The sequence below is a fragment of the Columba livia genome, chromosome 4, assembly GCF_036013475.1.
Source record: "Columba livia isolate bColLiv1 breed racing homer chromosome 4, bColLiv1.pat.W.v2, whole genome shotgun sequence".
Lineage (NCBI taxonomy): Eukaryota > Metazoa > Chordata > Aves > Columbiformes > Columbidae > Columba > Columba livia.
Genome location: NC_088605.1, coordinates 40,313,860 through 40,326,996, shown reverse-complemented (window position 1 = coordinate 40,326,996; position 13,137 = coordinate 40,313,860). Strand labels below are relative to the sequence as shown.

Here is a 13,137-nt window from a genome sequence, read left to right as displayed (position 1 = left end):
TGGCCAAAGACAGTCATAGTTCCTGCCCTTCAAAAGAGTAGTATGGGTTTTACCTTTCAGTTGTCTTAATGAATTTCCATGTCATTCTCATGTGAGTATGGTCAGAGAAGAAACACCAAAGGTTATTTTGCTGAAGAGATTCTCCATCTTCTCTGAACAACATATTTACCCCTATAGGTACCAACCCATTAATTTAGAAACTAATACTAATATATTGCATGTATTTTAGGCTTGCTCTGAAGTGGCAGCCACAGACACAATTGTTTACCATGACTTAGCTAAGCATCAGTACTTGTCTGTGAAGCTTAAGCTTCTGAGTTGTGTTTGGTTTTATATTTGGTTCGGGTTCATGTTAAGGGATTATGTTCTTAGCGATTTTGTTTTGGTTTGGTTTTTTGTTTTTTCTCTTTAAATAATTAACTAAAACCCTCTTAAGAGACCTTACCACTCACGTAGCTGCTTATTGCTGTGCCTGTGTGGGAGACTACTCTTCAACTCAGATAGCAGTTTTTTTTTCTAATGTATCAATACATGAGGTTAGTTTAGTGAGTTTAAATCCAAGTTTTTAGCTAATCCCAGTAGTTTTGATTGAAAGCAATTTAAAAGTGTTTATATTGGTAACGTGGTGAATGTGAAAGAAGCAATTCCATCATATAGGCGAATATCTTTATGCCAGGTGGTACAGATCTTCAGCTGTCACAGCTATGAGTAGCCATGGCCTTAGTGGTTAAGACATTTTTACAGAGTGGAGATGAAGTACTTTTGAATACTTCATACAAACTGAAGTCAATACCCTTAATGTTTGGAATCATATGACTAGAAGCATGAGTTCAGTATTCATCCTGTAATTAGGCTGGCAGTTTTTAGTTTTTTGGTTTTGTGTGAGGTTTTTTTTAAGATGAGAAGGTTAAAAGTCCTATAAAAATGAGTATTTTTTTATTGATTCTGCTTCTGTGAAGATCAGATATAGTGCTGATATTCTATGTTGGTATGTATCATAAAAGTGAAAAAACTTTGCATGCTGTTATATTATATTCAGCTTTTATAACTAAGAGTGGTAAGATTCAGTAAATTCTAGAAAGTAGGTATGAATACTGGGTGTGGGGGGGTGGTGGTGGTACAGTTTTAATGCTAAAATTATCTTCCTGCTTTACAAGTATAATCTTTTCATGTAGTTTTGTCTGTGTGTTTCTGTTATTGCCCTTGCTTTTTTTCATGTTTAAAGAATATTTGAGTTTGTGTATCTTTCCTCCATGAACATTGATGTTATTTTGGAAGCAGCTGTGAATGAAACTAGACTAAAATTTACCTAGGTATATTTTGCAAGTTGACTTTGAATATTTTGTTCCAAGAGAACATACTATGTAAACTCAGAGGTTGCTTTTTTGTTTTTAACGCAAATAGCTTCAGTTAACTGGCAGTGCTCCTTTGTGACTTTATTTTTCTAAATATGACCTAAAAATTGACCAGGATCCTTTTTCACTAAGTGACTGCAATGAGAACAGTCTTGTCCCTGAAATGAGTTCAAATTAGTTTCAGATGGGTTTTTTTGAATGCTTTAGAGAATGATCTTCTGTGTATTTATTTTTGCAAGGTTAGAATATGCATTTCCTAAATTGTTAAGAGTTTGGGTTCTTGAGTATCCTTAAGAATTTTTATGGTCCCAACTGACTTGAGAAAGTTCAGGAAAGCTGCTATTATGCTCATCTTCCCCTCTGTATTTGAATTGAAGTGTAAGATTTTTTTTTTAGCAATTTTATGAAGAAAAAGTCTGCTAATGATCAAAAAACCTGAAGTTCAGAAGATTAGTGATGTTCTCATCTCACTTAACAATCTTCACGTGACAGGCAAAATAAATAAATGGAGGTTAGATATGCTGGGTCTGCAATGAAAGTGAGAATGTAATTCTGATGCTGGTGAGACTAAAGATGGAAGAGTGGCCACAACATGGTCTTTTAAAAAACTGTTATAAAAGTCTTATTTCTGAGCTCAAAATTTCTTTCTGAAGGGTAGGCTTATTTAAAAAATAAAAAAGATGACACTGTGCAATTTTAAAGTAACATAATATGAAAGGTTTGGAAGTAAGCATTTAAAGCTGTTCTTGACCTCTTGCATTTTTTGGGCAGTTGTTCTGACACATATTGCCATATATGGGGTATATGATAATTTTAATTTAAGTGTGGGTAATGTTTCTGTCATATTATTTACCTGTTCTTAAGGTATATAGTAGTTGGATACTTTTTAAATAAGATGGTGTATTTAGAATTTCTGTTTATAACAAGAAATGACTTTTGAAGGTTCTTATCAGTTAAAACCTTTAAAATCCTTTTTTTTTTTTTAATTTACAGCAAATGACTTTTCTATTCCCATCACTGCATTTCCTCTACTGTAGGACACATGTTTAGAGATTGTATTCTTAATTTTCATTTCATCTGCTTTTGTTACGTGTCTGCATAACATTTATTAGTAGGTGCTGTGCTTTTGTAGGGTTTGCATGAATGTATGTGTGAGTTAGGGGACAGCCTTTTAGCTCTTGTTGTTAGTACTGAACAGAAAAATGGAATATTACACTGATTTTGGGGTTTATTGAGATTCTTAGTTTGTGAAAAAGCTTTTCTGTTAACAAGAATAATCGTTGTTTTGTTTGTGGGCTTTTTTGTTTGATTGTTGGGGGAGGGGGGGAGGTAGGGGGTAGTGTGTGGTGTTGGGGTTTTTTTCCCCCCCACTTCTTCACCCACTAAATCAGATTTGGAATCTGGAAGAGTAATTTTAAGTTTTCACTCCACCTTCCTCCCAGGGAAACAACAAACTTAAGATGCCTTTGTTTTCTGCCACCCCTTTGAGATAAAGTGTTTTTATGGGACAGCAGAACACATAGCAGAGATTTACAGATTACTCAAATTGCCTGACAACAAATGTCCTGTAAATCAGACTTCTAACTGTCCTACTCTGTCTTCTCCAGGGACACTTCTCTGAGTTGAAAGTGGTTCCCTCAGCTGACTCGCTTCTCTACTTGACCTTTTCTTTGTAAAGCTTGGAAGATAAGCAGGACATCTGATGTTCGAGAGTAGAAAAGTGCCTGAGGTACTAGACTGTGCAGAAAACTGCAATAGCCTTACATCCCTTTTCTACTAATAACGTAACTGTTTCTGTGCTGTTCTCCTATACCAACATAGTTCGTGCCTGCACTGTATTTGATTAGATCTTTTACAATTCGATATACCTACTTTTTACTTTCTTCTCCTCTCCCTAGTTGTAACAGGTAAGACATCCTGCTTTAGCTGTCTGTTCTTTGGCTTTGTTAAGGCTTTTTGTTGGTGTTTTTGTTTTGTTGGGTTTTTTGGTGGTGGTTTAATTTTTTTAGTGTCAGAGGCTTCTATGTTAACCTGCTTTGTAGAAGAATTTTGATGGGTCAAGACATCCTGGAAATACCTTAGTAATGGAAGCGTGACGGGTTAGTTGCACCTTCATTGCTTTACAGTCTTTTCATAGAAGACTTGGGTGTGTGAGTTGAGTCAAATTCCTTACCTGTTCCAAAAGCTCCATGAATATTGCTTAGAATTTTGTTTCTACTTTATTTTATTCTTACCGTGCATTACTTCACTTTCTTTTTTTCCAAAGATGATCTGAAGCATTTTTGAGTCTGCTTTCTGAGGTATCTGGACTGGCCTCTGATCAAAACTGTAATGCTTTATAGAAATAAGTTAAATGAAATATCTGTAATGTTCTCAGTCCTTTGTAATAGCTCTGGGATTTTTACAGTAGTCTAGGTTGGAAAGAAAGTTTATTACTTAAATGTTTACTATAACTAGAGTTTTTTGAGACTCTGGCGTAAGATTGTTTGCTTTTTCAGATTGTTGGTTTTGGCTAGCATTCAACCGGTACCTTTTTTCCCTGTTTGCAGTTTCTCTTGAGTAATACCCATCTTTCCCCACTTGCCTTTTAGTGCCCATTTGGATAGGGCAGGGAATCTGTGGAATGAATCTGACATTATAAAATGGCAAGTTGGCTGGTTTGTTCTCTCTTCACAACTCCATAAGCATTTGCACCGGCTCTCTTGTATGACTGCACTCTTCCAGTATCCACAAAGGATAATCAGCACCAGCCTGGGTTAGGCATGGTACTAGTTCTTTTCTGTCTGTTGTAGAAAAAATGTTTTTCTGGCTATTCCTTGCTATCCCCAGCAACCTGTTTCTGAGGAGGAGTCTACTCATGGTGTCCAGATCACTCGGTTTCCTTCACTCAAGTGAGTCAGATCTCTTACTTGCTAATACTGTTTTAAGGTTACGTAAGCATACGTTCTTAAGTTGTCTTGAAAGTTTAACACAGCTCAAGATAGTGCATCCCTAACTTTGTATCCTACTTTGTTAAACAAAACCTTTTCTTAGAGGTACTCAAAGAGATTTGTTGTTATGTTGACCTAAGCTGTCCTCCCCCGCCAAGAATTGCAGGTAGTGGTAGACAAATTAGTGACTGATGTGCTCCCAAGAAGTAAAATTTTAGTCCCGTATGAAGCTTATTGCACGGTTAGCATTCTCATGCTCTTATTCCCTGCATAAGGCAGTATCTGTAACACAGTGTCAGATACAAAGCGGTTAGGGTAGTTGACTCTCTTTGAATGCAGGGGCCTAATGTACAGTTCTTAAGAATCTTGATTAGGGTGCTTGTGATGAATGGTTTTGGTGGTATCAAAATCATTGGTTGTAGGAGAGGTCTGTCAAAAGTGGTACTTCTGCGGCAGGGGACATACAGTGTTTCAAAACAAGAAGGGTCAGCCTGTAGAATCCTGCCTGTGGTGTAACTGTGGGCATGTGTGTGCCAAAGGAGTTGGCATGAGGGATGGCATCTGTGTGGAGACGGTGTGGGGTTTCTTTGCAATATGCTTGGTTTGGCTCTGAAGAGCCTGTTGGGGTTGTTTGTCAGTTACTAGTTGATTAAACTTTCCCTTGCATTGTAGACCACCAGGCTGAAAGCTTTTTCTCAGTTATTGGAAGATTTAATATCTATAATCCACTGTTCTGACATTTCTCTAAAGTGATTTAAAAGACATCTTATTCTGAATAGCAGGTGTGTAGTAAGATTAACTGAAGCTGTGGAATTTAATAAAAAGAAACTTACATAATTTTTTTAAAGAGACATTTACAGTATTTCTGCTTCATGCTGTAATAAATATTTCTGCTGAGGCCATTGCAGGAAAATATCTTTATTAGATGAAAAATCTGTATGTGGCTTTCAAACTTGGTACAATAATTCGAAGACTAAGCAGGTTTTAGCCATGTCCTCAGTATGCATCAAACATAACAAAAGAGAATGTTAATAACAGAATTTACTACTTATGTCTCCTTAATTTGTGTCTGTTAACACTATAGAATCAGTTCCTTCTGAGGTCAAGTAATTGCCTTTGCTAGTTGTGTTTCTGCCTGTGGTTTACAAAATGTGTATTCTCTTCAGGAGTCCTTGGAGCAGTGTGAATTTTGAGCTTGGAGGCCTGGGCCTTACATAGAATTAGTAGTACTTTTGGGGTCTAGATTTGCTACCTCTTTTTTGTTTCGATGTATTTACAAGCAACTTTGGTGATTGCTAACTGAAAGGTGGTCGTTTTCTTGCTTCTTAGTTGTTTTCTCCTTTGTAATAAAGATTACTACATAACTGAAAAAAATTAACTGTTAAAAAAGTCAGATATACAACAGGAAGAGAACACAATAGACTAAAATTTTCAATGTGCTTCAGGGAGGGGTTTCTGTCCTGTGCTTTTTGTCTTCTAGTGCTGCTTTTATGGACAAGGCAGGAGACTTTTTTCCTTACTTGCAAACCTCATCTGAATGTAGGAAAAATCAGATGAATGTAAAAGTAACAAAGATTTCACTCAAACAGGAGGCCAATTGACAGATGAGAGTCTAGAATATAGTTTTTGGTGCATGTGGCAGGTGGAGGAAGGTGATGAATGATGCAATGAGTGGAAACACTTCTGGGAAGTCCCAGTGTTTCATTTCAGCTGTGCTGTGTGGCTTCCGTTTATGATGGTACCCAGCTGGCACTGGCAGAGTGGTATTAACAGGACTTTCTATGAGCATAATAATGAAATAGGCTGTTTGTGATCAGACTTCTTTTTGGTGCATTTTCTTTGTAGGTACCATTTTATTTGGAATGTCAAAAATTACTCTGTTTGAAAAACTTAGTAGCAGTTGAACAGTTTCAAGTATAGCTTCTGAATAAATAGTAAATTGTGATCTGATTTATTTGGGGAAAAAATGGAGATGCTTTTATTGTTTCCAGATATAAGCAACTGTATTTTCTAATATAGGATATGCTTCATAATATGGCACTATGAAATTTTTTTGGCTGTCCATTAGGAAGTTTTTTTCTGTGACTGTAAAATGGTAGAAGATCAAACAGAATTATCACATGAAGATGAATGGAAGAAATTTATTTGAAGAGAAAGTATGTTTCAAATTGTAAATATTCTAATTTTTTTTTTTCTTTAAGGAAATGAGAATGAGTAAAGCCAAAGGGATCTGTCTTGCCTGATAGCAGATCTCTAGGGAAGAGTGTAAGAACAGAGTAAGCATATGCACATCTCCAGAATGCTTTCCTAGCCTCTAGCATTTCCACCAGAGGTGTCATCCTTAATAGCTTTTGATGTTCTTTTTTTCTTCTGTGAATTTGTCAGGCTACTTTATGAACCATTGCCTACTTCTGCAAAGTAGCAAAGAATTCCACCACTTCCCTACATGCAGTGTGAAGAATCAGCTCTTTATTCTCCCATTGTCACCTAACTTCTTTCATTATGACATGCAAGGACTATTGAAAAACAGTGGATACTCTTCACTTTCTTCATGACCTTGTGATTCTGTTGACGTAGGTTATGTTGGCTTCTACATGAATCTTTTCCAGACTGAAGAGTCCCGGTCCATTTTGTTGCCCTGTGGAAGGAAAGCTGTTTTGTACTCCATCATCACTGTGATCTTAATGAAGTTCTCTCTCTTAACTGATAATTCTTGTATTAGATTAATTTGGGGATTGTTATTGCATGCTGAGCTCATTCTTGTGACTTTTGTGAATGGTAGTAGTTGGGTCAGAGCCCATTGCTTTGTTAGGTAAGTTGGGTTGGTTCTGCTGCACCCTCACCATGTGATGCGATTCACATTGATGTGAATAGAGCCTTATCTCGTGTTATCACCCAGCTGCACAGTGCTGAGAGTCCCACCTGCAGCTACCCAGCAAACCTTGTTGCTTTGTTTTTCACCCCTTCCTTTAGGTAACTTATTTAGAAGGTTGAGTCATTTGCCAATATGGGAAAGCTGTCTGTCTGGCGTCCACTCTTAGCTCTTGATACTGGGCAGCCGCTGTGGCGGTACCTCACAAGGCTTGACAGCTGGCTAGAGGAGAGGGATCCGGAGTGGCAGTCCTGTTACCTGTTTTTATTGCTGCCAGCTGGCTGGATGTTTACAGTGCATATAGCGTTGTAGAAGTCAAAGTGAGTGGTTACAGAATTTGGAGATCAGCAGAGGAAAAAGGGTATAAGGAAAAGATTTGAACGTGGTTTGGGGGGACAACTCCTTTATTGGAGGGAATGAGAAATGTCTTATTACTGAAAAAATGTATATTGAACTGTTGTATGTTAATAAGGAATGATGATCTTTGAGAAATGACAAACACAAGATTTTCTTTTGGTAAAGAAGAATATGAAACCAAGGTCTGATCATGTCCTCCCTCACACCCCAGTCACAAAGTTATTTCTGTGGATTTAACTCTACAAGGCAAAGGAGGACTCAGCCTGAGTCTGTGAAAACGCAACATGTTAGTGAACAAAAGCAGGTGTTGCTGACACCTCATTGTGTTTAAAAATAAAGAAAGAACCAAATAAAAGGCAGGTAGGTACAGGTTTTGAAAGCTTTATGTGGAAATGAAGATTTTGGGCTTTTTTCAACTTTTATATTTTTGCTCTTCCGTGCAAAAGAATATGAACAATTACGTTCAAGGGGCTACAACTTCAGCTTGCCATCTGTTTCACTGCAAGCAGGCATAGTACAAAGATAACATGACTAAAGAAACTAATTTTTTTAACCTTAACGTTGGCTGGGCTTTGCACCAGCTCCATGGTGCAATGCACATGCTTACGTATGGGGTATGCACATTACAACCACCTGTAAAGTGAAATACTTTCATGATTATAACATTGAACTAAGGGGAGGCCAAGGAAGGGGATGAGGAAGCATCATCCAGTTAAAGATCATTACAGATGTGTGCAAAATTTTCTAGATATAAAATGTTCTGCATTACTGCTACATGTTTTGTAATTTAGAGTATTGTGACCTTAATATTTTTCCCCGAAGCATGAAATATAGGGTTTTTTTTTGTTTTATTTGATGTAAACTTCTCAGTCTTTTGTGCATATTCAAATAGAAAATAACTCATTTTCTTTGTATAGGTTATAAAGCAGCTAAATGGAGTCTGAGCAGTTGTTTCATAGAGGCTACTATCGAAACAGCTACAACAGTATAACTAGCGCAAGCAGCGATGAGGAGCTTTTAGATGGAGCAGGTGTAATTATGGACTTTCAGACCTCTGAAGATGACAATCTCTTGGATGGTGATGCATCAGTTGGTAAGTTAATGTTAATTTCCACTTAAAAGTTTCTCGGTGTTGTATTTTTCTGGTTTTGTGGGGTTTTTTGTTTTGGGGTTTTCTGTGGGGGTTTGTTTAATAAGCAAAACCAACCTTTTTTTCATAACTAATTAATGTTTCTCTTTAGTTAATCTGCCTTTTACAGGGATCCTTTAAACCTGAAACTGGCTGGATGTTTTTCTGTGTGCTTGGCCAACAGTTACATTGTACGGGATGACTTCTGATACCAGGCAGATATTAACTTATTTCTGGCAATTGGCAAGTTTGCTGTCAAGTAGGGGAAGGCTGGCTATTCTGCAGCTATCTGGTCTGTCTTTGCTGCAGCAGGATTTTGGAAGTCTTACTGTCTTCAATATTTCTTTGAGGCAGAAATTAACAGTCTCTTTTTAATCATCACTGCTAGAGATAAATCTGTTTCTGCTTGATTCAGAGAGGCATAAACCTCCTAAGCAGGGGTGTTAGAAGTAGCAGAAAACACCATATGATTTGAACTTTTGACTAGGTGAAATGTTGCAAAGAAAGCTTGTTATTGTGAGCACTGAGAAACACACTGAAGTAATACAAACAAGAAAGAACTGGGAAGCTCTTCCTTCCTCACATTTTTTAATTTATAAGCAGTTAATTGAGTGAAAGTGTTAACATTCTCTTAGCAATGGTCAAAGAGGGGAGCAGAAGAAGGGAAAGTAATTTCTGCTTAAGATAGTAAACTTGATTAAATATATACTCTTGTAACTTCCTCTTAGTTTGTTTAAAAGCAAAGTCAGTCTCATGGCTTTTCTTTTTTTACCATCCTTTCCTCCCCCGTTAACATTTAGTTGTCTTCTGTCCATGCAGAGTCTCTTCCTTCATACATCTTCCCTTTGCCGCACTTAGCAATTGGATGCTGGCATTTTACTAGATAGTTGTGTTGTATCGTTATAAGCATCCTTCTCATCTGTATTCCTTCCATCTAATTACATCTCCCTTGAATGTGCAGTTATTTAACTCTTACACCAATGCAGGTGTCAAGAGCCAGGACACCTTCAATCTACATGAAAATTCCCTCTGCAAAATTACTTAGAGAACACCAGCCTGATGAAGTCAAGCACTTGGTAGTTAGGAAATTATTAAGTGAACAGCTGGCTTCCATGTGTAATATTTTTTTTTTCTGAATATCTGGCACTTTTAATAAAATGAGTGCCTTGCTTGTTCAACGTAATATTTGCAACCTGCACTGAAAGTCTGAAGCTACTCTGGTTATTGTTTGGATAAATCCTTGCCATCACTTCAAGCTTTACAGGGAAATAAGTTTGCAGTAAAAGAAGTGGTTTACAGAGCCAGCATTCTGCCTCTTCCTTGTTGTGAAATTAGATGCATAAATTGAGTTTAAACAGATGAGTTCGTTGTTTCGTTTGCACTGTCAAAGGCAATGCTAATTGCTGCATGTGCCCACAGCCCCTCTCTCGTAATGCTGAAGCATTAGAATGTGCATTAGAACTTAAAACTAATGTATTTTCTTTCCTGGAGTTGAATTTTTTGCTAATGGTGTGTCTGCTTGCCACAATTCTGGTCACTTGGTAAGAAGCAGCAATGGTAATAACCACTACTGTTTAAGTGAATGGTGATTTATGTGTCTCTATGCATGCAAAATATTTTCTTGTACAGTAAATTGTAGCAAATAGCAGTAGATCAAAATCTGGTGGAAATTTTCATTTCCAGGTGGTAAGAACGTACTTCCAAAGAAGTTATAAATAAACTTACATGCAGGAGGTGAACATCTGTGTTTCTTGTTCCTTAGGTCTCCAAATGCGTAAGGTGGTTTTTCTTGTGTGTTTTTTAAGTCAGCAAATCTCATTGACAAGACCAAACAAGCACTTTTTTGCTGGACTGCATGTGCTCTTTTTGTAGTCCTTTGTTACTTAGCATCAACTGTTTGGTTTGTTTGTTTTGTGTTATTGTTATTTAAAAACTGTTATCCTTACCTGTTTTTGTTGTGCCGAGTCTAAGTACAGCTGAATTCACCACATAGAATCTATTCCACTTCCTGAGGAAGGGCAGAACCATCCCAGGAGCTGGAAGATCCCTTGCTTCTCCAGAGCATGATGTGAATGCAGAGGCCTTAGATCTAGCTCTGTACTTGAGCTGGTGAACCCTGCCAAAATGGGGAGACCTATTTAAACATACAGTTTGTGTTGTAGGTCTGTAGGGCTGGAAGAATTTAGAAGCTTGGTTTCTTAGCAACATGAACAAAATGGCAATAATGTATCTGTACTCAAAGTGATGGTGGAAATAAAGTGGTTAAATTGAAAGCTGCATAGCTGTAGAATGTAAGCTTGAACTACAAATGAGCACAGACATGAATTTATCCAATCCAAATAAGTTGCCATGGACAATAGAGTGTTCATCATAACTGTGCAGCTTATGTAATGAAATATAAAATTACAAAGTTTTAAAAATCAAGACCATGCAGTGAGGAGAAAATGAAGGATCAAGAAATTTTTTTTTTTTCCTCCTTTTTTTTGGCTAATGAAAACTGAACCATAAACTACATGTGTATTATGCAGATAAAAAAACTAACAATATGGAATTTCTAAAATAATTGTAGTCATTCCCCTTCATTCAGAGGGCAGTAAGTTAATGGAAGAAGTCTGCTCATTTCGGTAGGCTTGATAAATCCCTTGGCTGTCGAGAACAGTGATTCTATGAAGCCGGCATGGTGCAACCATTCACATTACCACTCATACTTCAGCACTTAACCGGGGTGTACAAAGCCACTGAGGCTGTTATTCAATGGTGAATATGCCTTGTATTGAAAGCATGTGAAAATTGGATTATATTGGAAAAGAATACTAGTGATACATGGTACTTGTCTTATTTGGGAAAATCTTTTATGAGACTTTTATGAAAATCTTATATGAGACTAAACAAGTGAATGTTAACTGGAACCTGTCTTCAGAAAGTCACCTAGAATGTTAGGTGTCTTTAATATGTGGTTCACCGAATGTTAGGGATTGGAAGGGACCTCAAAAGATCATCTAGTCCAATCCCCCTGCTGGAGCAGGAACACCTAGATGAGGCTACACAGGAAGGCATCCAGGTGGGTTTTGAATGTCTCCAGAGTAGGAGACTCCACAACCCCCCTGGGCAGCCTGTTCCAGTGTTCTGATACCCTCACTGAGAAGAAGTTTCTTCTCAAATTTAAGTGGAACCTCTTGTGTTCCAGTTTAAACTCATTACCCCTTGTCTACCATTGGCTGTCACCGAGAAGAGCCTTCATGACACTCACCCTTTACATATTTGTAGACATTAATAAGGTCACCCCTCAGTCTCCTCCAAGCTAAAGAGACACAGCTTCCCCAGCCTTTCCTCATAAGGGAGATGCTCCATTCCCTCAGTCATCTTTGTTGCCCTGTGCTGGACTCTCTAGCAGTTCCCTGTCCTTCTTGAACTGAGGGGCCCAGAACTGGACACAATATTCCAGGTGTTGTCTCACCAGGGCAGAGTAGAGGGGAAGGAGAACCTCTCTCGACCTACTAACCACCCCCCTTGTAATACACCCCAGGATGCCATTGGCCTTCCTGGCCACAAGGGCACAGTGCTGGCTCATGGTCATCCTGCTGTCCACCAAGACCCCCAGGTCCCTTTCCCCTACACTGCTCTCTAATAGGTCATTCCCCAACTTACACTGGAACCTGGGGTTGTTCCTACCCAGATGCAAGACTCTACATTTGCCCTTGTTATATTTCATTAATTTTTTCCCTGCCCAACTCTCCAGCCTGTCCAGGTCTCGCTGGATGGCAGCACAGCCTTCTGGCATGTCAGCCACTCCTCCCAGCTTGGTGTCATCAGCAAACTTGCTGATAGTGCACTCTATTCCCTTGTCCAAATCATTGATGAATATATTGAATAATACAAGCCCCCGTACTGACCCTTGAGGCACTCCACTAGATACAGGCCTCCAACTAGTCTCTGCTCCATTGACCACGACTCTCTGGCTTCTTTCCTTCAGCCAGTTCACAGTCCATTTCACTACCTGATCATCCAGACTGCACTCCCTCAGTTTAGCTGTAAGGATACTGTGGGAAACTGTGTCAAATGCCTTACTGAAGTCAAGGTAGACCACATCTACCCTCCTGCCATCATCCATCCACCTTGTTATGTCCTCAAAAAAGTCAATGAGGTTGGTCAAGCATGACTTCCCCTTGGTGAAGCCATGCTGACTGCCCCTAATGACCCCCTTATCCTTGATATGCCTTGAGATGGCATCAAGGATAGGCTGTCCCATCAGTTTCTCAGGGATGGAGGTGAGGCTAACCGGTCTATAGTTACCTGGGTCCTCCTTCCTGTCCTTTTTGAAGGCTGGAGTGACATTTGCCTTCTTCCAGTCCTCAGGCACCTCTCCTGTTTCCCGTTGATAGACATTTGCCTTTTTAGTGTCACCTGATCTGCAATTTGGATGATTATTAACCATTATGTTAAAAACAATGCAGTACAATGATCTTGTTTCTCTTTACCGCCATCTGAGACCAT

At 38.5% G+C, this 13,137-nt stretch overlaps 1 protein-coding gene across 4 annotated transcripts in view; it reads left to right on the top strand.

Moving 5' to 3' along the window:
* CLCN3 (chloride voltage-gated channel 3) overlaps positions 1–13,137 on the top strand; it is a 72,920-nt gene that overhangs the window by 7,241 nt on the left and 52,542 nt on the right. For 2 of the 4 annotated variants that reach the window (XM_065061361.1, XM_065061358.1), the window contains exon 2: positions 8,432–8,607. In XM_065061361.1, coding sequence (XP_064917433.1) covers positions 8,448–8,607 — 160 coding nt within the window. In that variant the 5' untranslated portion in view covers positions 8,432–8,447. Of the gene's footprint in view, positions 1–876; positions 989–2,967; positions 3,085–8,431; positions 8,608–13,137 lie in introns of those variants that run through there. The other 2 variants (XM_065061359.1, XM_065061360.1) reach the window with 2 other exon arrangements.